Raw genomic sequence first — 24,716 nt, forward strand, 5'->3', positions numbered from 1 at the left:
ATATTTTACACTAGCATTACGTTTACAATCGGTTTATCAATGGCTAATGTTCTAAGTATTAGTTTTGACCGCCATTATGCCTTGTCCAGACCACTGCAATATCTTGCTAATGCCACAAAGAAGGGTGAGTTTTCGTTTTGTTGTGTGTGTGTTTCTTCTTGTTGTTAAAATAAAACTTGTTGGAGGGTTTTGAGTGGTTGCAAACTTCATACGAGGTAGAGTAAAATTCATGTTTTGAAATACGCCGGGTAAGTTACTTTTATAGCAGATTAAATTTGTAGGAAAGCATTTTCAGGTTTGAGGTACAGAACACTGTCAAAAACCGTGTTCACAAGTTATTCCAGTGTCAAACCTCTTTCTAAATGCTTTCTCGTTCAGTTAAAAGAAAAGCAGTTGCAACCACTTGTTTCCCTCCTGCTCTTTACTCGTAGGATATTAGCTGGCCTCGTCGACTTAGTACCAGGCGATATTCCGCGCCATTCCGCAGGATAATCGTCAAATAGCTTACTAGTAACCAACCAATCAGAGTGCACTCCTGCTCAAATCCGGGGACTGTCTATGTCACAGTAACAAGCGTCCCCCACCCCACAAATAAAAAAACAAAACAACCCAGAAGCGCAAACTCACAGGACTTTTAATTTTAATTTTAAAGATCCAGATCTAGAAATAAGTAAAAGCGTGGTCTAACTTTTCAAACATTTTCCTTTTTTCGCGGAATAACTTTGGATTCTTGCCCTTGAAAAGTGAAATTTTAAATCATTCTTCTAACGTTGCCATTACTAAGTTGAATATCTTTTACAGGTGCAGTGAAAATTGCCATCCGTACCAGCATTATGTGGCTGCTGTGTACGATTCTACTTCAACTATTGCCCCATTTTCCTGTCCTCGATTTCATTGCCGTGCGAATTTGTGGTGTGCTGTTTATCGTGGTCCCGATTGCAAATTACATCAGAATGCTGTTCACCGTTCGACTTCACAACAGTCAACTGGGCGACGCCGTCGCCACACAACAGATGTCAGCGATATTGCGGCGTGAGAAGAGAGTGGCTCTTGATATGTGCATTGTCGCCATCTTGCTTTTGGCTTCTTTGACACCGTCTCTTACTGTGAATCTTATTAGACTGCGATACCCTCAGATGTTCGCTATCTTGTTGCCATGGACTATGACGATAGCGTTAATGACGTCCTGTATTAATCCACTGATTTACTTTGGGAGAAACAAACATTTAAGAAATGCTTTGAAATCCCTAGTGAATGTTTGCTTGTATAATGAAGAGTCATCCTGAACGTGTATTTTCTAATTCTATGATGATTTCACTGTAAAGCAGGCATGTCTAGTAACTTGTAACATGACTTCCCAAGCAGAACAAGGAAAAACAATTAAACATCTCCTTGTTTTTGAAATGTCTCCATCTGCATAGCCATAAACTATAGAAATTAGGCAGTTTCGACAACATCAACAATTCTTATCTAGATACTTCGCACCAAGCCAGACTGTTCTCCTTTTAAGTCATTCAGTGACTCAAGGCAGCGAACCAGACCAACGGTTATTGAATTTCTAATCCTCGTCTTCTTCGTCACTAAAGTACGAACTCTGAACAATTTTCCGTTTTTTTGCGTTGCCGCTTCCACTTGATGACGCACCAGGATTGCTCTGATCTTCGCGGGATGCAATTCTTGCACACTCATCGATAACAGCGCCCAAGCTAAACTCATACGGGTCTTCGCCGCCCTCTTCTTCTTCTTCCTCTTCTTCTTGTTCTTCATCTTCCCTACAAGATATAAGGAGAGCGAATGTTGTTTAGGGAAAAGCCCACTGGATGCCGACTAGTGAAACCCAAGATAAAGAATGTGAAGGACAAGAACAGGCCAGAAGAGGAGGAAAAGAAATTAATGGAGGTGCAGCAATGAAGATGCACACTGCTGAGACCGACAAAGTGGGTTTTGAGATCTGCCGTGCCCAGAGATATTCTGCATATTTTTTTGGCTGATCTCAAAGTGTTTGGCCTTTTGGAAATAAACTGGCTTGAGGAATAATGGGGTATTAGATATTATTTTTCTGAGAAAAGAGAGATAAAACACGGAAGTCATATACATACCGATCGTCTTGCTTTTTCCGTTTCTTTTGTTTCTTTGGTGGAGGTTCTCTGTCGCCCAGCATATTCTTAGGACACTCGTAACTCAAATGACCATACTCCTAATCGGTGAAGAAAACAAAGAAGAGATCAGCTGTTTTCCGTCCATCCGTCCGTCCTTCCTTCCTTCCCTCCTTGCTTCCTTCCTTCGTTCCTTCCTTCCTCCCTCCCTCCCTCCCTCCCTCCGTCCTTCCGTCCGTCCGTCCTTCCTTCTGTCCGTCCGTCCGTCCGTCCTTCCTTCCTTCCTTCCTTCCTTCCTCCCTCCCTCCCTCCCTTCCTCCCTTCCTTCCTTCCTTCTTTTACTTGCTCTAATATTTAATTTATTCAATAGCCAGTGCGATAGTTGTTTGCCAGAAAATAGGAAATGAGAACTAAACCAAACAGATGTGAGAATTTGATCGATTACTAAAATGATTGATTCTTTAAATATGGATTCATGATTTTTACGGTTTTGTGTCCAAGTAACAGCAAAATTATACACATGCCATGCCAATGTACTTCAACGTCTTAAGTCTCAGTAAACTAATGGCTTGAAAAACAATCGTGAGCGAAAATGCCAAACGAAACGCTCAGCCACGAAGCCAAATTCCCCAAAAGCCCCTATTACAAAATTGATAAAATGTACACAAGGAGGGCTATTTAAGGTTATTATTATTATTATTATTATTATTATTATTATTATTGTTATTGTTATTGTTGTTGTTGTTGTTGTTGTTGTTATTGTTATTGCTATTGTTATTGTTATTGTTATTGTTATTGTTATTGTTATTGTTATTGTTAAATAATAATCAATATTTTAACATATCGACCAAAAAAATATTTTATTTTCGCTATCACAAATAGCAAATACTCAATTTCGCTGTAGAACCTGCTCTTTTCTGGCGATTTTAAAACAGGAATTTTACAAATACATCAATCCTAGGGCAAGGCTGTGTTTGGATTAAAAAAATTGGGGGCATAAAATTAAAATAACATCACTTCAGGAAGAGTACATTACATTTTAGAAATTTGAAGATACCATTTGAAAAAAAGGGACCTTAAGCAGATAGACGACGACGCCGACGGAAACGGAACTTAAAAAATTACCTTCGCGTCTTCTGAAAAAATTCGCGATGATTTATACTCTCTCAGTTTGTGTAATGTTGCCGAACTATCGAGGAGCTAACGTCGTAAGGGCGCCCTTAAAGTTCAGAACTTAGAGAAAGGAAAATTAATCATCATGCGTTCACGTTCTCCATAAAACCTTAAATTTGGTCATTTCACGTTGTTATTTTGCAGAGGACGACAAAGAAATGGACCAGAGTGTATAATGCACGTCCAGAGCCAGTGTTGGACTAATTAAAGCTATTGTTTTCTGACGTTCTCGTTGACGTCGTCGTCGTCGCTGCTTAAGGTCCCTACACAGAGGCCGACTTCAGAGGCAACCCCCAGTCTGCGCGCAATATCTCTACTACGCACGTAGGCCAGTTTCAGCAGGAAATACTGCCATATGTTTCAGTAGAGATTTTTAGATTCTATTACGAGTACGAATACAAGTTTTTTCCAATAGAGAAAAAGCGCGCGCGACTCAACTTGCGTCATTTTGGCGGGAAATCGAGATAGCCGTCGTCATTTTACTACGAGTTTATATGAGAACGGCGTAGTGGCGAAAACAAGTCCTCGAAACGAAGGCGATCTCGTCTGTGTGGTTTCACGAAAGGGCTTACCTAACATAATTTAAAACAACCTCGTCGAGTTCGTCGCACACAACGAGTAAAATGAAGCTTGCTGGGATATATCTCTTGTTATTACTTCGCTAAAAATTTGAAGTCAAACCTCGTAGGCCAAACTAAAGTTTGTGGCAAATACAGCGAATTAGCCGACAGGTGTTCTGTGTGCGAAATGTTTACCCCAAAAGCGCTCAAAATGGTTATATTACACCAATACAGCTACTTCCTGTTTTACGAAAAAAGCAGCAATAAGCTGTAATTAGAAGCATCTGGAACGCATCTTTATCTGTTGCACACCTCTTGATATACATGAATTGTGAACATTCTGTCTGATCAGTAATAAAAATCAACGTCTAAAATAGACTTTAGCTAGATACACGCAACAAAGTTCGTCATATGCGCCACGTTTTGGGTTGTCGGCAACCTTATATTGTTGGAACATTTCAAAGCATACGTTTTTCCGCTTTTATGATAAAAAAAATTATGATAATAAAGTTCAACAAATTCTCTGGTAACTCTCTCTACCAAAAAGTTGTGAAATCCGGCAAACGACTAGGTCGTGAAACTTTTCCACTTTTTGCCGTGACATGACTGAGGCGCGGTGTTCATCGTAAGTCAACTAAAAAATCGTATTACAGCGAACACATTTTTCACTTGGAGTCGAAATTCGTTAGACTAAACAAATATAATGAGCTGTGGCTATATTTGAAAACTTACTAATATAGCTCGGCATCTTTAATTAATGCGCACCTATTTGGCTACATTCTATTATCGCCACTTTCAGTGTTACGTGAAAAGCAGAGAGTAGCTACTAAAAAAAATTGCCGAAAAATTTTCCATTTACTGGCAAATGAAAATTAAAAATTAGCAACAACTACTGACCTTAAATGGCTGAGAAATGTGTCAACCTGTCAACTTTGCAAGGCTCTCAGGAAAATTAAAATTATTTGACCGCTTTCGATCGGCTGTGTTCCATAACACATTAAAAATGTAGCCGGGACTAACTAAATAATTGTTCAATTTATTATTATTACTTTTATTTTGTAAACTAGTGTAAAATGCTTTAATCTGTTACTACGTAAAGTATTTGTATGTCTGTATTTGCAAGTTCTTGTTACTTTTCTCAAAGGTTCCTGTATTCGTCTTGTTCCACCTCGATAAGTTTTGTAACTATTTGCGGGACAAGCCATTCATTCCGTTGGTTTTCAAATAAATTGTTGTCGTTGTAACTTCCGGAAGAATTCGGCCGTTTTGTTCGGAGGTCGTTAAATTTCAAAATTGTCGATTTATCGACATCGGATTAACTTCTTGATATCCCCCACGTCAGTCAGGCTGAAGATAAATAAATCCATCTCCATTGCCCAAAGTCGAGTTCAACCGTAAGTAAATCAGTTGTGCTTTATACAATGGCAAGTCGAAAGATGGCAAGCGGAAAGATAGTCGCTCTGCAAGTAACACTAAAATGGCTGTGATTAATCCGAATAATGGTTTTAAAAGGAACAGTGTATCAGTATCAGCATAGATATCAGTTACAAAACTCTTCGAACGAAGCAAATGTTTATACCGCTTCAGGTTCACTTTACTGAGTTGTCCAAAATTGTTAAAAATGCAAAGAAAACGAAAACAGGAGCATATCACAGTCATCTTAGCTGGTGAAAGTTATAGTGGTACGTTCTTCAGCTTTTTATCGGCTGATATTTCCAGTTTTGTTGAGGCTCAACCATAGACTGCGAGCAGCCTCCTTCTTTTCCAAAGTTCTGTAGCGCTTGAGCGCGCGCCATGGATGTAGCGACGAATTTGCATAATTTTCCCGTCACTTTGCGCGCGTGATCTGAGGAAATAAGTACGACTGCTCGCAGTCTAGCTCAACCATGCATCCCCTTAACTTCTCCACAGCTGACAGATTCAACAGTTACTGTACAACTAGCCACCAAACCGGGTTTTTACAGATTTCATCCGTTGTCTGTTCCTTGGTTTGGAGGAAAAGTGAACAGGAACTACCGGAAAAATAGACAGTCACGATTGCAAGATTGAAAATTTTGTAGCAATGCTATAATTTCTTTTCAGTTTCGAGTAAAAGCGTTCCTTTTTTTACTTTTGGACCAATTCCAATCGTTATCACTCAATACTATAAACACTGGCATTATGTAAAGTAGCAAGACAGGTTGTGCTACAATCAACTATGTTTTATAATGTGCTAAGTGCTAAGTGAACCCATGAGTTTCCCACTGAGCGTTAGCCCTAGTAAGCGGAAATGGGAGATCGCACGAGGCAAAGCAAACTCTCCGACCTCGGTGGGAATCGAACCCACCAGTTCTGGATTTGATCGTACGTTGTTCTACCGACTGAGCTACGAGGCCAGTCGGGAGCAAGTGGCGGATGATTATGGTGGTAATTGCGGAAAATGTGAATGTGAAGGGTACAAATGAATGTTGTGTCGTTATATTTTATACGAAGATTTTGGTTTTTCTAATGAAGTGTTTGTGCAGCTCATTTTGCCTGGACTACTATTGACAACTGAATTTTGTTGTGTGGCTTACGCTCTCGAGAACTTAGACGTTTCAAGGAGATTTTCGAATTAATGGAGCGAAAACATGAAATGCACTCTTTAGTATAGGGCTATTAGATCGATGAAAAAAAACCTTCTGAATTCAAAAGAGCTCCAGCGATCTTCTTTAAATGTCAATGATTTTTTTCCCACCCTTTTTAGTAGGCAATTTTGTACAAATTTATGTATGCTGTTTGAACATAGGTTATGTCATTAGTATCACATGCAATATACGTAATATTAATTTCAACTACAAGACTGTGTTTAAACCAGCCCTGAGAGTTGGACATCTCCTGTAGAAGTATTTGTTTACATAAAAACAAATAATAATAACAACGAAAAACGAGCTGTTAGTCAAGTGGGCAGAAATTTTCGTAATCTGCAAATTCTTACCCCACATTCGTAGCAGGATGATTTGTCTGGATAGTTTTTTCTTCTGATGAACTCTGTCGCTCGTCCATTGTCGTTTGCAATGCAGCATTTTATTGTGCGGCCAAACATCTAAGGATAAAAATAAAAGGGCTTGTTTAACAAAAACTAAGAGAGAACAATGCCAATTCTTCTAAGAAAACAGATGATGTTTCGCTGGTTAGCTACAGTATGTTCGCAACGACAAACGACTGACAAATGGCGTGGAACTCTGCCTGTTGTTCGACCATCGTAATGTGACAAGGCCCACATCACTTATTCACGGAGATGGCGGACAAGGCCAACCTGTACCAATCAGGTTCCATGCCAGTGTGTTCAGGAGACAATAAGAATGTCTGGTGGAAGGTTGCTGACAGGCTCTCCTGCCCGTCCTCCAATACTTAGCTACAACTGTTCAATTTTGATTCAAGTTTAACTACTAAACAACAAAGATTTTTCAAAAAGATTTCCGTACCTCATTTTTACTTTGACATTTCTTTACTATTGGCTCAAAATTACATTTCAAAACAATTTTAAAGTGTACCAAATACTGTTACAAACACTGCTAGGAAAAGCACGCATTGAGAATATAACCTGTTCATTGAATATTCAGCTGTTTACATGAGAGATTCCTCAAGGGCGATTTACAAGGTACGACTTTATCGCATGCGACAAGCTTACGACAGGCCTACGACACGAATTGTTTCGTGTAAATCAAACCAACAACTCACTTACGACTGTCGTGTACGTCACAAAAAATGTCGTAGGATTTTAAAAATCCTACGACAATCGTAGGTATAGGCAATGTTGAATGACAAGAGTTGTGTGACAAGAGTTGTGCACGAGCAGCGCACGCTCTAAAAATCGCATGCGACAGTCGTAAGCAAAAGTTGTATCGTCTAAATCGGCCTTTAGAAAGGCTCAGGTGAACAGTGTACCGGCACCTCACACTCCGCAAGGTTAAGAACACTGGTTATGTGGCAACAAATCTGACGTCAAATGTATACGTTACGTTTAGCAACTTTATACACAGAAGAAGAGAAGACAGACTGGGGGGTACTCCCCCAAAATATATAGATTTTAACCATTTTGGTTCTGGAAGTCTGAAATGAGTATGGATTTTACAGATTCTAGAGACTGTGTCTGAAAATGGATATGAATTTTAGAGGCCATGTCTCAAAAAGATTACCGGAAAATTGCAAAATTATTTTGGTCTGAAATAGGGTCAGGGTTTGGAGAACCGAGACGCACACCCCCGGCAAAATTTCTGGGGAGAAGCCCATGCCCAGGGAAGACATGTACTGAACACAGCTTTACAGTCAATCCACGTCACCAGTATTCCAAGAATGAAATGAACAGTCAAATTCCTCTTTGTAATGTCCGGCATTTGAATGGAAGGTTGAACATTTCTCTGGAAATCTTTCTGAAAATAACGCATTAACTGACAAAAAGATTCAAATACTTGGGAAACAATTGTTATTCTTAAAAAACTTTATGCTGTAATGTAAAGAAAAGTTCATAGCTTTATACCGTCAATAAACTAGGGAAATTTCTACTGCAACCCTGAAATCTCATTTGCAATGTTCAAAACTGACATGTAAATTTCAAAACTCTATTCAAATTTCAAAAATACTGGTTACGCATGACGTGGATTGACTGTAAACTCACTGCTTTCCATGGGTATAAGGCCTTTTAATGGTGATTATCAATACCTGTTTCCTGTTTACAGCTGCTGCTGCTTTCTGCGCTGTCTGCCGATCCAAAAACAACACAAAAGCCACTCCTTTGCTCTCCCTTGTGTCTTTGTCTTTAAGAATGGTCACCCTTAGAAGAGAAAACACACTGTCAGTGTACTTTTTCATTATGATAAACCCCCAAAGATGCAAGGTAAAAGTTAAAAAGAGGTGGCTGCACACTCAAATGCAACTTCCCAGTAGTACTACTGTTCAACACATTCTAACACTGCCCAAATACGGTGATGGTGCACTCAACATTTGTTGTCCATTGTTGACAGATATCCTGCGATATACGTAATTTTGTGTGTCAAGGAGAAAAATGGCAAAATAAAGATCATATCCAGCCTTTCTGAAATAAATTTGTGCTTTGTTATCAATGTGTTGAATAGTAAAACAATAATAATAATTGTTTTATTATCTTGCTCAATCTTGTGGAATACCCCACGATTTTAGCCAAGGAGGCCATATTGGGGATACCCCGCACAATTTCGCAGGACAATTGCTAAATATTTGTGGTAATAATATACATGGATAACAAAATGAAAGTTCCTCATAAATACATTATGCTTTCAGTGTTCTTTACGTATATTTCTACAGGACAGTGACTTCTAATACTGAGGAATTTTTTACGCAGTTTATGATTATGCAGGAAATGAAGATCTAAGTTAGGACAGCTATTGAAATCCAAAAACAAAATCAATGGGGGTTACCATCAATTTGCCAGAGTCATACTTGAGCCACAATTCTAAAAAAACTCTAAGCTTCAAAGTGAGGCTTAATCATCTCTGAAAAAAACATGCTTACCCCTAATTCTGCTTTTGGATTCCACAAAGCTTTGCTAAGATCTGCTTGTCCCGCATACTCATAAGCTGCTCAAAAACTATTTTTGTTTTAGGGAGGTACCATCCTAAAGAAATCCGCATTTTTCTGACCATCCAGAGATGCGCAGAACGTATACGCAGTAGCAAAAAGAGGCAGCATCCTAAAGTAAAATGGAGTTCTATGATTTCCTTGTAGCATAGACTGCAAAGCAGACAGACAACATAAAAACAGAAAGTATCCACCAATGGGCAGCAGTAAACACACATATTAATTGTGTAGAATTTTACATAACACAAAATAAAAGTAACATTGACAACTTACTTGACAACTTTTCCATACTTTTCAAAGATCTGTAAATTAATGTTAAAATTTGAAATATTGGTGGAAGTGAAATCCAAGCTTTGTCTGGTTACAAATAAACTGAAACAAAGAATACTTAGACCTTTATTTCTATTCCATAATTTATTTATTTCTGTTGCCAGCTTAAACCGAAGCAAACCTGAAAGAATTGGTGTATAATGGGGTAGAAACTTCACTACTCCAAGGTATTATTAGATACAAATATCTTTCCAAGTATAATAATAATTATTATTGTAATTTGAAATGCGTCAAAGAGGATGCTGAAAAAAACAAACCGAATCACTCTTTGCAGATTTAATTTTGATTTTTTTACTTTGAATAATGTTATTGCTACATTAAAGTTATCACAAGTGTCAGTAACCTGTGGGAAATGTAAAAAAGCTGCTTTCTGTGTTTCTGAAGGCTTCACATTTTTGGTAACTTTATTATGGTCCTGTATCTTTTAATAGCCAGGTGTGGATGCCATACTAAATTGGAATTTGGAAATGTTGCTTTCTGTAGAGGGAGGAGAACCAGAGAACCCACATTAGGGGGTCAACTCAGGGAATTAAACCCAGGCCACATTGGTGGGAGGTGCAGCGTGCAAAGAAAGTCATGTCCGATAGCCCGGGGATAGTGGATTTTGCGATCCGGCTAGTGGATTTTGACCAACACTTGCCCGACGGGCAAGTGAGGTTTTTTTTTGGAATTAAATTTAAAAAATAATTATTACTGTAAGACATACTTTTTTAACTTCCAGGTAGATTTATGTGAACCAAAAGCCGTTTTTTCAAGCTTATCTCACAAAGGGAAATCTTTTGACAAAAGTATCGCATTACATTTCATGCCCAACACAATGCGTGAAATTTTCCCTTCGTAGTCTAGTCCACGCAGTCTTCAAGCAAAAATAATTTTAAATATAACTTACTCTTGCTAAACAAGAATTATTTCAAAGAAAGCTAGTTGTCTGAATTTATTAATATGCTTCATTATTCAACGAACATACCAAAAAGGCTTTGATCATTCCGTCGCGTTCATGGTTTTTGCATTGTCACGTGCTTTTCAATAAATTCTACACGGTGTGTATTTAACAGTTGATGAAAATTTATCGATCATGTCCTATTGCTTTCCCCTAAACTATCAGATGTTAATTGCGAAAATGAAACAATTTTGTTTCCTTTGAAACCTTTATCAAAACTGACAAGATCTAAAAATGTTCATTTCGCCAGAAATTTGCATAATTTTGTTTACGACGGCACTGATGCGTGACATGGAACTTTCCGCTTTTGCGTGAAAACTGACAGCCAAACTTTTGCTTGTTTTTTTTTTTTTTTCAGAAAACTAATCTACTTGATGTAACACGTTTGTATGAGGAGCAAAAATATGATGAAAGATGTCAAGTTTTCATGTATGCACAAAGTTATGATTAGCAGTAAATTTTTTTCTGGCGGGAAATATTTTTTGGCGGCAAAATGCACGGTCAAGTTCTGACTGCGCTGTAGTCGGCAGCTTTCCTTGTTGCTGGGTTAGCGTGTCTAGTAGGAATTTGTTTAGTTTCAAACTACTTTTTCTTAGAAGATGTGCGTAGATTAATTCCAAATTGCAAGATGTATGTTGCATGTGCTGAGATCACTTATTTTTTCATGAGACCTTACTTTTAGTATCTGGTTCATGTACAAAATGTAATGAGACTTTGAACAGCTACGAAATACAGATTCTAGTTAATTTACATGTAGAAATTTTCACAAGAGGTTAACTAGTCAGATGTGTCATATTGTGTTCAGGGAAAACAATTGCAAGTTTTTTGGAACCTCTTCCTGCTTGTTTCACCTTAATTCTTTACTCCATCATTTAATAACCAGTTGACATTTATAATGAAAAAAAACACAAAGGCATTCACAACCAAAGATTAAGAGTCATAATCATTGTGCCAATGTGTTAAGTTTCTTACCAGGCCAACTTTTACCGTTAATTAAAGTTTTCGTTAAATTATGGTGGATTATCAATATTAATAAAGCAGCTAACTAATTAACCAATCGTGTAATTAATAATAACCTAATTAAAACACAGTGAATAAATTAATACTACTTTAGCTTCTTATGATTTCTTTTTTCGGGCAAGTTAAAGTGACTTTCGGGCTAGTACATGCCCGAAAGGGCAAGCTGTAAAGCTGACTTTCTTTGCACCCTGGAGGTGAGTGCTCTCCTCACTGCACCATCCTTGCTCCCCCTAAGTTTTAATTATGATGTCAAAATTAATTGGTAACATAAGTACCACCCATAGAACCTGTTACAAGACTTTATGTTGTTATTTACAACATTTACAACATTTGAGAAGAATCGAAAGGGAGTTAGAAAAAAAATAATTTAAGACAATACATGTAATTACCTTGTGCAAATCATTGTTAGTAAGAGAGTATGGCAAGTTTCCTACATAAATGGTCGACTTGCTTGGTGCCAGTCCCCCACTCATGGTAACTGTGTAATTTAAATAAACAATTAAACATAAAAGATCAAACCAGCAAAAATTTACCCAACAAGCTTATGACTTTAACCTAAGAACTGAAACAACACAACTGGTAAGCGATGTTTGATTTCATTTAATGATTTCTTTTTTAGCTAAACAAAAGTTCTAATGTGATAACAACTCTCTTAGCATACATACTGTAAGAAGACTGATATCACATAACCAAGAACGTTTGTTTAGCTTTAAATAGAGAAGAAAAGAAATCACTTCAAACATCCCTTAACAGTTGGTTCTATTTTTAAGGTAAAGTCATTAGCGTGTTGGGTGAATGCATATGTGAGCCCTCGAATCACAAAGTAAATACATGTATGCAACTACATGTATGTTTCTAAAAAGTCTGTACAGCATGCCAAATCAGAGTGAATTCCGATAAATTTGGATGCCAAGGCCAAATCATCACTACATTTGTATTCAAATGAGCCATAGCTCAATGCATATGCAACATGTGTTTAAATCAGGTTACTTACATGTACTACTTCGGATTACTTTTGCACAGGTTTGCCTTCAACTTTTAATGATTTCGAAATGGTTACTTATTTCACAATTTTATAAAACAAAAAAAAAAAATGGCTTTCCTATGCCTGAACGATAAGCCAAAGACAGAAAAACATCTACTTCATTATTGGTACAACAGGACTATTCACATGACAGCAAGCATAAGCTTATAAATCTAATGTTATTTGTAGTATCTGCTCAGGTTTTGCTACCCTAATCTAACCCTACTTGAGTATATTACAAGCTGGGCTACAGCCTAAAAAACAAAAAATTTCATTGTATTTATCTCCTCCTTAAATCTTATTCATGTAAAACATGTAAGCTTACATATCTTGTAACCAGTGCCAAATAATAAAAAACTAAATCAGTCTTTCAGTTCACAGTCTAGCTACCTGAGTCTACATGCACAACTCCTACAAGCCGCCAAGCCACTGCAAAGACTGCTGTGAAAGTGGCTCTGTATTACCAATTTGTCCCATGAACGCTTTATTTCTCTTACAATAAATGTTAGATCACATGAAAACGATTCTGACAGCATCATAATGTTATTTCCTACCTTAGATGTGTCGTCCGCCATATTGAAAACCGACAAGAACACGAACACTGTCGACACACTTCGGGGATGTACTTCGCGTGTCCGGAAACCGTGACCTTGGATTCACACAGCGTGGCTACCAAGCCGCCAGCATTTTCAAAACATCCTCAAGCATGGAGAATTATATTGACCTCGTGTTTATAGCGTGTATTTCGTGATTGCGGCAACTGTTGTGCGCCAATTGACTGGAACACGTTATAATGTGCCAACTCAACAGATATCCCAAAGATTTACAACAGTTGAATTGGCCTTAATGCCTTCTTTGGCGCATGAAGTTCGGATTTTTCGGTTCGTACAGGTTGTTGTGACATTGTTGACAACCATTCATGTCCGCGAATTTCTGGCGGAAAATGTACTCTATGGCTCACGGCTGGGGACATTCCCGAAACCGGATTTCAGGACGAATTTCACGATAAAATCAAATCAAGGCCCAAACTCGTTTAGGGAAGTCCGTCATGGGCTAAATGTGGATCCATTTTATGTTCGTGTTTACGCGAAGCCCCCTCAGGGAGACAACAGCGATTTTTGTTTCAACGGAATAGGCTCTAGTCAGTCTTCGCCTTTTATAAGCTCTTACGGTGGCCTGGTTTTTGCTTACAACGCGGAACTTGTTCGAATATGGGCTCCAACGGATTCGAATGGCCATGTTGTATTCGTTAAAGACGGCTGGGGAGGTGAGGTTAACACCCAAGAGTCTGACGAAGCCGAAGTTGTTGTTGAAGTATGGAAGGACGGTCCGGCGCCAACGTTTCGAGTCGAGCACGTTATTGATAGCCGTGTGCACATATCAAGCCAAACGTACCATAGGGTTGATCACGAATTGAGACAACTGCCCGAAAGAGTTATGGTCAGACTTTCTCCTGTTGAAACCCCTGAAAATGATGGAAACAACCCTAATAAGGGATTTTGGTTTCCTGCTGTCGCGGCATCTCAGAATCCCGACCCTAGTAGTAACTTTGGAGGGGTGATATTCGCGTATAATGAGAAATATGTGCGCTTATGGGCCCCTGATGGAGTCAACAATAACACAGGGTGCATCTTTATAGGCCAGGAGTGGGGTGGTGGAGTGAACACCCAAAAAGCTACAAAATGCAGAGTAGAGACCTTACTCTGGGTCAACCAGCTACCTACACCAACTTTTCAAACTGACTGGTCTAATTTTAATGGGCAAAGAGACCATAACTCGTTTAAGGAAATTGTTCATGGTGAAAACATGTTGCCGGCACTTGTCCTTGTTCAGCTTAGAGCAGTGAATGGAAAAAACATTGGTTATGTGTTTGAAGCGCAAGGTGCCACTCAGTCAGATGATGATGGCACTAATGAATATGGAGGAGTTGTGTTCGCTTATGATGAAAACAGGGTTCGTATCTGGGCTCCTAGCAAACATGATGGATCAAAAAAGGGATATCCCCTCCTTGTAAAAAGTGGTTGGGGATATGATTCAAATTTACAGGCAGGAAGTGACAATGTTCAAATTAGAGTTGTTGTTTACTCCACCAAATGCAGTAGTTCCTCGGAGGTGCTTTATGAGGACAGTAACTGTGTCACAACACTGTATGACTCTTACAAGACAGTGGTATCAGGGTGGTCTGAGTGCTCCAGTATATGCAACAATGGTACAAAGAGAAGGTCATTAACAGGTAATTAAATATATGTACATGTACAGTTGTGTGTGTAATGATTTCATTTTATATTATTTTGTAATTTACAAAATAATGTTAAATGAAATCAATGACTGTAACAATATCTTATGAAGTGAAACAATTGCACAATCATTACCATTATCATAACATGTTTCATCAAAAGTTTTCATACCACGAAACACAAAAACAAGCCAGGCTTTGATAATCCACTGAGAATCAAACCTTACCCTGCGATTTCCTGGGAAGGTTTATGGGAACTCTGCTCCCAAAGAAAAAGTGACCAAACCTCTTAGAATTTTTAGCAATAAATTGATCTGAGCGAAAACAACAAAAAGCATTCTGAAAAGTCATTTACATGTAGGTTGGTCAATTATTACTTTCAACCCTTCAATTATATGGAACTATCATGCCCAGTGGTCCAGATTATTGAGTTACACAGACTGTAGATGTAAGAAATTGGCATGTGTAGGTGAGACCTTTGTTTTCTGATCTGCTGGATTTGACTAACAATAATGTGGGAGAGATGGCAGCTAAAGATACATGTAATTATTAAAAACATGTAGACTTCCATTCAATATAGTATCAGACCTAGGCTTCCTTTGTAGCAAATAACGCAACATAGAAATTGTATACATGCACATTAATCTTAGGAGCTACTCAATGTAGGTTCTATTGTATGTAATATCCTATCAGAAAATGTACAGCTATAAAGTGGTTGGTTGAAAGTGTGTAAAAAGATGTTTTTCTAAAAAGGAGTTGAAAACGAATTAGAGTAACGTTTGGAATACGTTTCTGTTTATATTAATACATTTCTATTTACATTATCATGTCTGTGATAGATTGATGAGGTAGCATTGTTATTTAGTGCTTTAACAGGATCCGAAATTAACTTTTTTAGGCAGGCGCCAACTGGCGACTGAATGTTTTTTTTCAGTCGCCATATGGAAAAATGTGGTCGCCAAAAAGTGTCAATAACATTTTTCCTTCGCAGTAAAACACAAACCAAACTTTTTGGTTGCCAATTTTTCTTTTAAGAATCAGAACGAAGAGAACGCATTTTGGGGCCGCAATGGCGATTTTTCTGCTAACGAATAAGATTAAATACAAACACGCTGATCGTAGCTGTGAAACGTTGTGGTAGATTTAATTAACAACAGAAAAATTGCTTTTATACTTCAAAATCAGCGGAAAGGTAAAAAGTAAGTCACCAATTCAATGTCATGATTGAAAGCTATTAAATTGTCTTGTATTAAGAAAGGACATACGGGCCAATTGCATCTCCCAATTGATCACAAAATGCAAATATCTTGGCCTAATTCCACTACTTTACGAGTTTTAGGCAATATAATAATTAAAAAAAAACTCATTTAGTAAGTGCACTGGAATACCTTGGTATTCTTTATGTTAATGGCAATATAAGTACATGTAAGTGCTATACTGAATAAATGAGATACTACACTGTAGTTATACATGGTGTATGTTTGCAACTAGTAAGTTAGTACTAAGTGTATGTTGTAAGTAAGTAAACTTTATTTAATGAGGATGACATTTAACAGTAATTTTAACGATCTTATGGCCCTGTTAGTAATACACACGACAGTTTAGTAGTTGTAAAAAGAGCACTGCACATTGTTATCCCAGAGGTCATCGGTTCAAATCCCATTCAAGCCTGATTTTTTTTTCAGGCTTTCTTTTTGCAAAGTTCTGCATTAAGGTACATATCTACAATAGTCTCTTAGATGTTCATTTTTTTAATCCACAGTTCAAAATTGATAAAATATATTTCTCTATTATATTTCTCCTCCAAGAACTTTATCAGGGGTCTCATTAAAGTGTCCATAATCCATTTTTTTTTCTAACCTGAAACTACACATCAACCATTAAGAACTTCTTTGAAAAAATGTTTCGATTTGCAGCTTTCTTATTTTTAAATCCTGTATTTTTGCGGTCTACCCTTGCGGCTGACCAGAAAGGCTGACCGACACTATGTGACACATAGATTCAGGAAGAGAGCTTGTCTGACACAGAAAGTGAAGGTGAAATTGAAGTCACGTGTTCCTAATTATCTATATCACAGCTCTGAGAAGAACTGAATGAGACTAAGTAATTAAAGTAGTGAGCCAAAATGGCAGCAAATTTGAATGTTTTCTGATTTGAAAAATTAGGTTAACGGCATTGTAAGGGCCGGCAACTTAGCTAATTGACCATCTGCAATCTCGACTTTTCCCAGCTGCTTTTAACATCTCAACCAGTGTTTTCAGTAAAAGACCACATCCAATTTAACTATCCTGCTCAGGTGCAAAAGTTACCTCTCGCCCAACTATTTAAAATCTTAATGAAACCCCACTTTATTGTATTATAATTACATAATTAATATAGTATTTCTTTATTGTTGTGATACAGGGTGTGATGTAGTTTTGAAAAGGACTGTTCTTTCATGTGACTTTGATGACGGTTCAAGGCTGTGTGGCTGGACTAACAAGCGCACAGGCAGCTCGTGGGTTACAACCAACACCTCTACTCCTGAGTCCAACACAGGACCACTGTTGGGTCACCCCAAAGGCTCATACTATGCATATACCAACACCACTAGTGCTCATCCAAATGAGAAAGGTACATATATGTAGCTATTGTATTTTACTTATTAAAAAATAAATTAATTTGCTCTTAAAGGGGAAGTGTCACAGGGTTTTGGTGTCATTTCAAAATCCTCAAAATCTTCTTCCATGAACAGAAACAGAATGCTACAGGGCCCAGTCGCTCATAGCCTGATTTAAACTAATCCTTGATTAATGTGAACTTGAATTTTCCTTTATGGCTAATTAGCTAATCATCAGACTCTTCCAAAGATTTTGTCCCTCAGGTTTGACTTCAGACATGTCTTTAAACATTAGCGTAAAATTAGCTTTTCAAAAAGCGCTTTTAATGAGCGAGATGTAAACCTCGGTTTACTTTTAATTGTGGACTAGCATTAATCAGCTTTTGAACAACCAGGGCCAGATGTACTTGTAATGAGCAAGTCCAGTTTTGTTATAAATTGCAGTATATGAAACGTTTTGATCATGAGTGTCTCTGGATATAGATGGACTGGGTTGGTTGCAACTTCATAAAATAATGTAAGCCCTACTTTTTACAAGTTTATCTTGCATTTTCATTCCAAACTGCACTTTGAAGGATTCAGTTGATATATTTCTCTCGGTTTTCTAATATTTTTTGGATTTGTAACATGAAGGTATTAATTTTGTTGTACTGGGCATTTTCACCGAAACAGGTCAAAAATGTTTGTGACACAATCAGGGGTATTGGAGATAACCAAAAGCCCCTGGCTAATCTATAGCTACCATTATAGTAAATGCATGTATCTTTTACTCATTGACCAACAGTACGAACCGTAGATCAAAAATTGGCAGAAACAAATTAAAATTAATGCCCTTATTCTTGTTAACGTAGTGATTTTGACAAGTCCCAACACTCATGGAGCTGACAAATGTCACTTGCGCTTCTTCTGGAACATGTTTGGAGGTGATATTGGTACACTTAAAGTCATGGTTAATACAAAGAATCCTTTACTTGGCCCTCATGGTAACTGGCTGGATTCAGGTACTATAAAACAATGTAATTAATATGTAAAAAAATGTAAACAAAAAAAATTAGCTCAACTTTAAGTAGTTTTAATTATTTTTAATAATAGAATTCTTATTTGAGGCCTGGATGAATTGAAGAAAATCTCTGTTAAGTGACTTTTGGATTGATTTTTCCTAGTGGAAATTTTGAACCAAATTTTTGGATAATAATATATAATTATAATTTGGAGTTTCTGATAATGACTATATTTTATTATTTAAAAGATACTGTAATAATAATAATAATAATAATTATAGTGTAATATATTGCAGATGATGAGCTTTTGAGACTCGCCAAAAATTTTCTTAGACATAATTTTTCAATAATATTAGGACCATTCTATACCTCTTACTGGGAAAAGGTTATCTTAGCAAGGGCTATTGAAATCCAGAAAGAAAATTGGGACTGACCATGCATTTTTCGGAGATAATTTATAAGCTTCAATTTGAAAAAGCAAAAAGAAACGACATTAAATTGTTAAAAATATATGTCTTTTAACTTGCTTTTAAGAATTATTGTTGCTTGCAGATTATTGCTGAAAAATGTATGGCTGCCCCCAATTTGTGTTTTGGATTCAAGTAGCCCTTGCTAAAATGTACAACTTTAGGTACCTTCAGTTGGTATTACACGGAGAAGGTACATGTACCATCCTTAAAGGCCCACATTCACCCAAGATGTATTGCGCGCCGAGGAACAATTTTCATATATGAAAACCCCTCATTTTATTTGAGCGGGAGATGAGCGAGAAAACAATAAGCGATCACAAATATTCTTTCCTTCCAGCACGAGTCGTAGAGGAAACCCATATGAACCGCTTGAGTTCGTACAGCCAATAAGATCACGCATTTGGACAATACAGCATTTCAAAACAAAAACAAATCACCGCAATGACTCTTGGGTGAAGGTGGGCCTTTAAAGTTCTACTTTGTGCTTTGTGCACGGGTCTCTTCAATTATTGAAGGGCAAAGCACAAAGCACTGAGTGTTTTGTGTCTGTGATCTTGTCTCTTGTGTTAGGATGGAGCATGAAGGGGCCTCAAGGAGAATTCTTTTGGAGAGCTGCTTTTGTTAACCTAGAGAATTCAAAGTTTAGGAAGGTGTATCAAATCCGGTTCATACATACACTCCCTGAGACCAACTGCCAACGAAACAGCCAACAGTGCACTGTTTGCAAGTACAACAAGTGTCCTGCTGCTAATGTGGCAATCAGCAGCATCAGGTTGGATTGTCAGAAAGTCAGCAAAAGAGTTCCTGTTGAAGTGTGCAAGAAAAGGGAAGTTTCACTGTCTGGTTGTGAAATTCGTGCTGATATGCCATCAGCCATTGGTTAGTCTTGGCCTCCTATTCACACGCGTGTAGTTTTCCCAGACACAGGAAAGCCTTAGAAAGTTCAGCGTGCAGCAACATTTAGGGACATAACTAAAAAGTCAGTTATGTACTTCAGAGCTTGGTTGTTCGAAAGTCATTTTACGGTAATCCACGATCAAAAGCAAACCCAAACTGGGGTTTTCAGCTCACTCATTAAAGCAAATTTTAAGCTTATGGTGCTGTAAAGTTTGCATGTAAGTCTAAGTTTAAACTGAGCCTATACCCAAAGTCTTGTTGTGTGGATTTTGTTCAACCTTAATCATACTTAAAGCTGGTGCTGTGCTAAGTTTTTTTTTTGTTTATTGCTATGTGCAATAATCAATTATTGTTATTTTAAACTCTTTGCAACATGCCAGTTTATTACAAGGTATATTTTATTTTAATAATATTCCACAGGCGTGCATTATATTGGATATAAGGTGATGGGTAGCCAACGAGGCGTGTATAAGCACTGAGTTGGCTATAATCATTTCACATCCAACAAACACGAGTGGAATAATACTTTTTAATAAAAACAAGCGAGAGATCTTGCTAGTTATCGTGGTTAATAATGTCTCATATACCATGGCCACTAACCCAAGTAAAATCCTTGGAGTTGCATGATGCAATGATCCAGTTTTTAATAAAATAGTAATTATACTTAATTGATACTTCATGAACAATAATTTATTGAAAATTGTTAGAACCCAACCTAGAAAACATTGTTACATAAATGTTTATTTATTAACTATTAATAATATTTTTTTTACCATATCTTTCAAGGTCCAGCTTATAGTATTGAGACAGTCAACCAGGAAAACTATGTGAAAGCCGTTGGTTCTCACCACGATTGGATTGCCACTTATGAATTCAAGGTTGCATTCACAGCAAGTTACGTGGTATGGAAGCAAACATTTGCGACATCAAACCAAACCAATGACATCTCATTTAAAATTGACGATGGAGACTGGTACAGGTGGCGGCCACCGCACAAGGGCTCCCATGCTTTGTGGACTGAGTTCTACTTCCAGGTATGGTGGAAGTTCCTCTGTTTAATCAATAATGGGATACTTCTATGAAACAGACGGAATGATTTCTATTGTACATGCCCGGGGAGGGGGGAGGGTACTCCCAAAAAAATTGGATAGGGGTGTGCGGCCCGCTTCCCAAACCCTTACCCTATTTATGACCAAAATCTGCGATTTTCCCTACCCTATTTATGACCTGACCCTTAAATTAATACCCTGTTTCAGACCTGCCTTATAATTATTTCCCTAGTCCAGACCAATGTTAAAGGCATGACAGGCCGTTGCGGCACATACACAGTTGCCGTAAACATGATGATGAAGAAGTAGCTTCTAAAAAAATGAATTCAAGACTAGAGTGCAAAAATCGATACCCTATTTATTACCAAATTGGCGGCAAAATGGCTAAAATCAATACCCTATTTATGACCAAAATGGCTGAAAAACCATACCCTTTGGCGCCGCACATACCTAATAGCCCATATAAGGGAGTACCCCCACCCCCCTTTGGGTGTACATGTATATACAGCTGTTTCATCAAAGGTTGTCCAAAAAAAGTGTAAAAGTATATGTGATGATGCTGAAAGGTAGTCTGGGAAATACCCAATAAATTTTAATAAAAGCTGAGTCAGAATCCATATTCCCCGCCATCTCAAGTCTTCACTGTACTGTCGAGGCATTTAATGGGTATTTCCTAGACTACCTTTCGGCATTGTCGCATACACTTTTACGCTTTTTTTGAACAACCTTTGTCGAGACAGCTGTATATACAGACAGCCCATTATTTTGGTTCCAAAAGAGACTAAACTTAGTTAAAGTCGGTCTGGGAAATGAATGTGGGCTCCTTTAAGGGGGCAATTTACCTAAATTTGAATGAAATTTAAAGAGGTTTTAAGAAGGGATAGAAGAAAGAAAATGATTTTTGGAACACCAACAGACAGTTGATACCCACGCAAGAGCACCCCAGGTTGCTAGTGGACTAACTTGGTATCTGTCTATTAATTATTAACTACAAATTCTAATTTTAAAACTTCACTAAATCTTCAATATTTCTTATTACACGGAATGCCCGCAGGGCATGACGTGTCTAGGTTTCGGTCGGGTATCTTTTTCTTCATCGGTGTCATAAATGTGCACATTAATTTATGCATTAAACTCTGTCCTCCCCTAGTAAGGATATATTGTTCTGATTGTCTTCAACAGAAGCGACCCAATCAAAATCTATTTTTCAGGCACATATCACGAGAGAGGGGACCCACCCATCACTTCTGTGTGACGTCAAATCATCATTTGATTTATTCATTAAAACTAGATTAAATTCTTCCCTCTCCCAGAAGGGATCTATTGTTTTGATTGTCTTGAACAAAAGCGGCCCAATCAAACTCCATTATCTGCGCGTATATCACGAGGGAGGGGACCCACTCATCTCTACTTGTGTGACGTCAAAGCAAATCATCATTTGGAAAAGTTGTTTTCGTTCAATGGCGGCCACATGTCTGAATTTAAGACTCCGGATCTGCCGTTTTCAGAGAGAAAACCAACCTTTTTCAAGCAGTAAATCGAAATAATAACTTCTAGGTAGTACTCGACAGTTGAAACAGCGGAAATTGGGAGAGTTCACAGCAAAGAAAATCTGCTTTAAAAAACAGATCGAAGGATTAGAGCTAGAGGAGGCCAGACCAGTTCAGCGGGGTCATGACGTTATTGCATAGTTATTTCTGGTATGATTTCTAGTAACACAACGATAAGTATCACGCAAGATATATCTGAATAAAACCACTCAGACAATTATTTCAATGGCCAAGGCAGGATATTTTTTAAATATCTGCGAAACATACAATGGGGAATAATTGGGGCTACATTAACCATTCCGTGTAATGCCATTAGAGGGGCATCTTGTTTCTCTTAATTTCACCAATCCTTCTAAAAAAACTACTTCTCCCAAATATACCCAAAAATCACCCAAAAATTTACAAAATACCCCACAACACAGATTCACTGGATAATGATAGGGTTTTTGGATTGCTTGAAACATGAATGAGATATTTCCATTAAAGCCGTGTCAAGTGGCGGAAAAATGGCGTTTAGGTGAATTGCCCCCTTAAGCTTCAAATGCTCATTCACTTTTAGTTATGCTTTTGTTTCCTTCGTTGTTGATCTGTGACAACATAAGGAATTTCTTTTGCAGCACTGGCAAATTCTGTTGAAGGTTAAATGAGGTTTAGGTCGAACAGATAATCGACCTAGCTTGAATCAATGATCTGTGTTTTACCTGGTAAAAATTAATATGTTTTTAACCTACATGAATGTAGTTGAAATGTCAATTGAACCTAAGTTCAATTGTTTGGATTAAAGGATTTTTTTATGATCCGTTGGGCGATCAATAGCAGGGTATTTTTTAGAGCAGGGACACAGGGACCATTACTTGCCTATTATATACTTCATCCCAGCTATTTTTACACTGTATACAGAAGGGCGAGAGCAAATCTACCTTGTGGTCCTGGCTAAGTTAAATTTGGTCCCTTCTAATCAAATACTTAAGAAAAACCCTGAATAGAGGTGTGGTTTTGAACCCTAATTAGGAACACTAAACTCCCTTCCCCAATCCTCATCTTACCCCCTCCTCCCTTCCATGCTATTAATTTTCCACTTTACAGATGACATCACATTGTAAAAGTGAAGAATCCCATAATTATGTACAGCTGTATGTCTGTCAGTTTTGAATGACCCTGTACATGTATACTTGCAATATGGTGTATCCAGGGGACTTAACGATTCTCAGGGTGGTAGTTTACACTGTACCTATTTATCTTGCGGTATTTGAAGACAGCTACATGTTGATGACATGTTTTGCTGTTGTTAGGACTTTACTTTGAAGCCTGGAATCCACACTGTTTCCCTACGCCAAGAAGAGTATGGTTTCCGTATTTCCAAGCTTGCTGTTGTTCCATCCAAGCTATCCATGTGGACAGACTTAGGAATGCAGAGTCGCCATATTCCAGACGGCTTTCTTTCTGCCTTTCCTGATTCTTCCAATCCAGAACCAAGATTTGGGCGACTTTTTGCAGAAGGTTTGAATTTGACTAAATATCAGAAAGAAAGACCCTCTGTGGGTTAATATTTCAAACTCACAATAATATTATGACCAGCTCTCAGTTGGCTTGATAGCTCAGTTGGTAGAGCACGGCACCGGCATCACAGAGGTCATGGGTTCGAATCCTGTTTATGCCTGAATGTTTTTTTTTTTTTGTCTGGCTTTCTTTTTGCAACTGCAAGTAAGCTGCATGAACAACTAGAAGGGTCTTTTTGTTCTATTTTAATCTGTCACCTGCAGTTCAAATACAATTGTATTGTTTAATATGGTAATACTAAAATAGGGACCTTTCAATTTGAGTACTTGTAAGTACATTGGAACCTCAATTTTACAAAAATAGCAGGGGGGCAGCAAAATCATATCGTTAAATCGGAATATCATTGTCGACGAAATCCCGATTTATAAATAACTTTTGCCGGGACACAGAATGTTGATCATTAAATCTGGAATATCGTTAGATCAGCGATCGTAAAATTGGGGTTCCATGTACTGTACTACATGTAAGATGAGTTTAAGTCAACTTTCAAATTTCAAACTCATCACGTTCCCAACACTCCCACTCCTTCCTGTTTCTTACCAGTACAATTAATGAGACCCTAGAAACAAGGTTGGTGTGATAACTGATTATCTATTAAAACACACAAACTGGATTTGGAAAGTTGTTGCCAATC

At 37.8% G+C, this 24,716-nt stretch overlaps 2 protein-coding genes across 2 annotated transcripts in view; one reads left to right on the forward strand and one right to left on the reverse strand.

Moving 5' to 3' along the window:
• Positions 1-618: 618 nt before the first annotated feature.
• Positions 619-13,400, reverse strand: LOC146483447 (zinc finger CCHC-type and RNA-binding motif-containing protein 1-like). The gene is made up of 7 exons (XM_085105625.1): positions 13,275-13,400; positions 12,086-12,174; positions 9,680-9,708; positions 8,513-8,624; positions 6,786-6,893; positions 2,100-2,197; positions 619-1,772 (listed from the first exon to the last, which is right to left on the reverse strand). The coding sequence occupies exons 2-7, from the start codon at positions 12,167-12,169 to the stop codon at positions 1,559-1,561; spliced, it is 645 nt and encodes a 214-aa protein (XP_084961751.1). The 5' UTR covers positions 12,170-12,174; positions 13,275-13,400; the 3' UTR covers positions 619-1,558.
• A 27-nt stretch (positions 13,401-13,427) lies between these two features.
• The window catches only part of LOC146483448 (uncharacterized), a 31,655-nt gene continuing 20,366 nt past the window's right edge, over positions 13,428-24,716 (forward strand). The window contains exons 1-6 of the mRNA XM_085105621.1: positions 13,428-14,953; positions 17,360-17,569; positions 18,407-18,556; positions 19,597-19,905; positions 20,710-20,957; positions 23,815-24,022. Coding sequence (XP_084961747.1) covers positions 13,567-14,953; positions 17,360-17,569; positions 18,407-18,556; positions 19,597-19,905; positions 20,710-20,957; positions 23,815-24,022 — 2,512 coding nt within the window. The 5' untranslated portion in view covers positions 13,428-13,566. The remainder of the gene's footprint in view (positions 14,954-17,359; positions 17,570-18,406; positions 18,557-19,596; positions 19,906-20,709; positions 20,958-23,814; positions 24,023-24,716) is intronic.

The sequence above is a fragment of the Pavona decussata genome, unplaced genomic scaffold (assembly GCF_977016875.1).
Source record: "Pavona decussata unplaced genomic scaffold, jaPavDecu1.1 SCAFFOLD_38, whole genome shotgun sequence".
In the NCBI taxonomy this organism is placed as follows: Eukaryota; Metazoa; Cnidaria; class Anthozoa; order Scleractinia; family Agariciidae; genus Pavona; species Pavona decussata.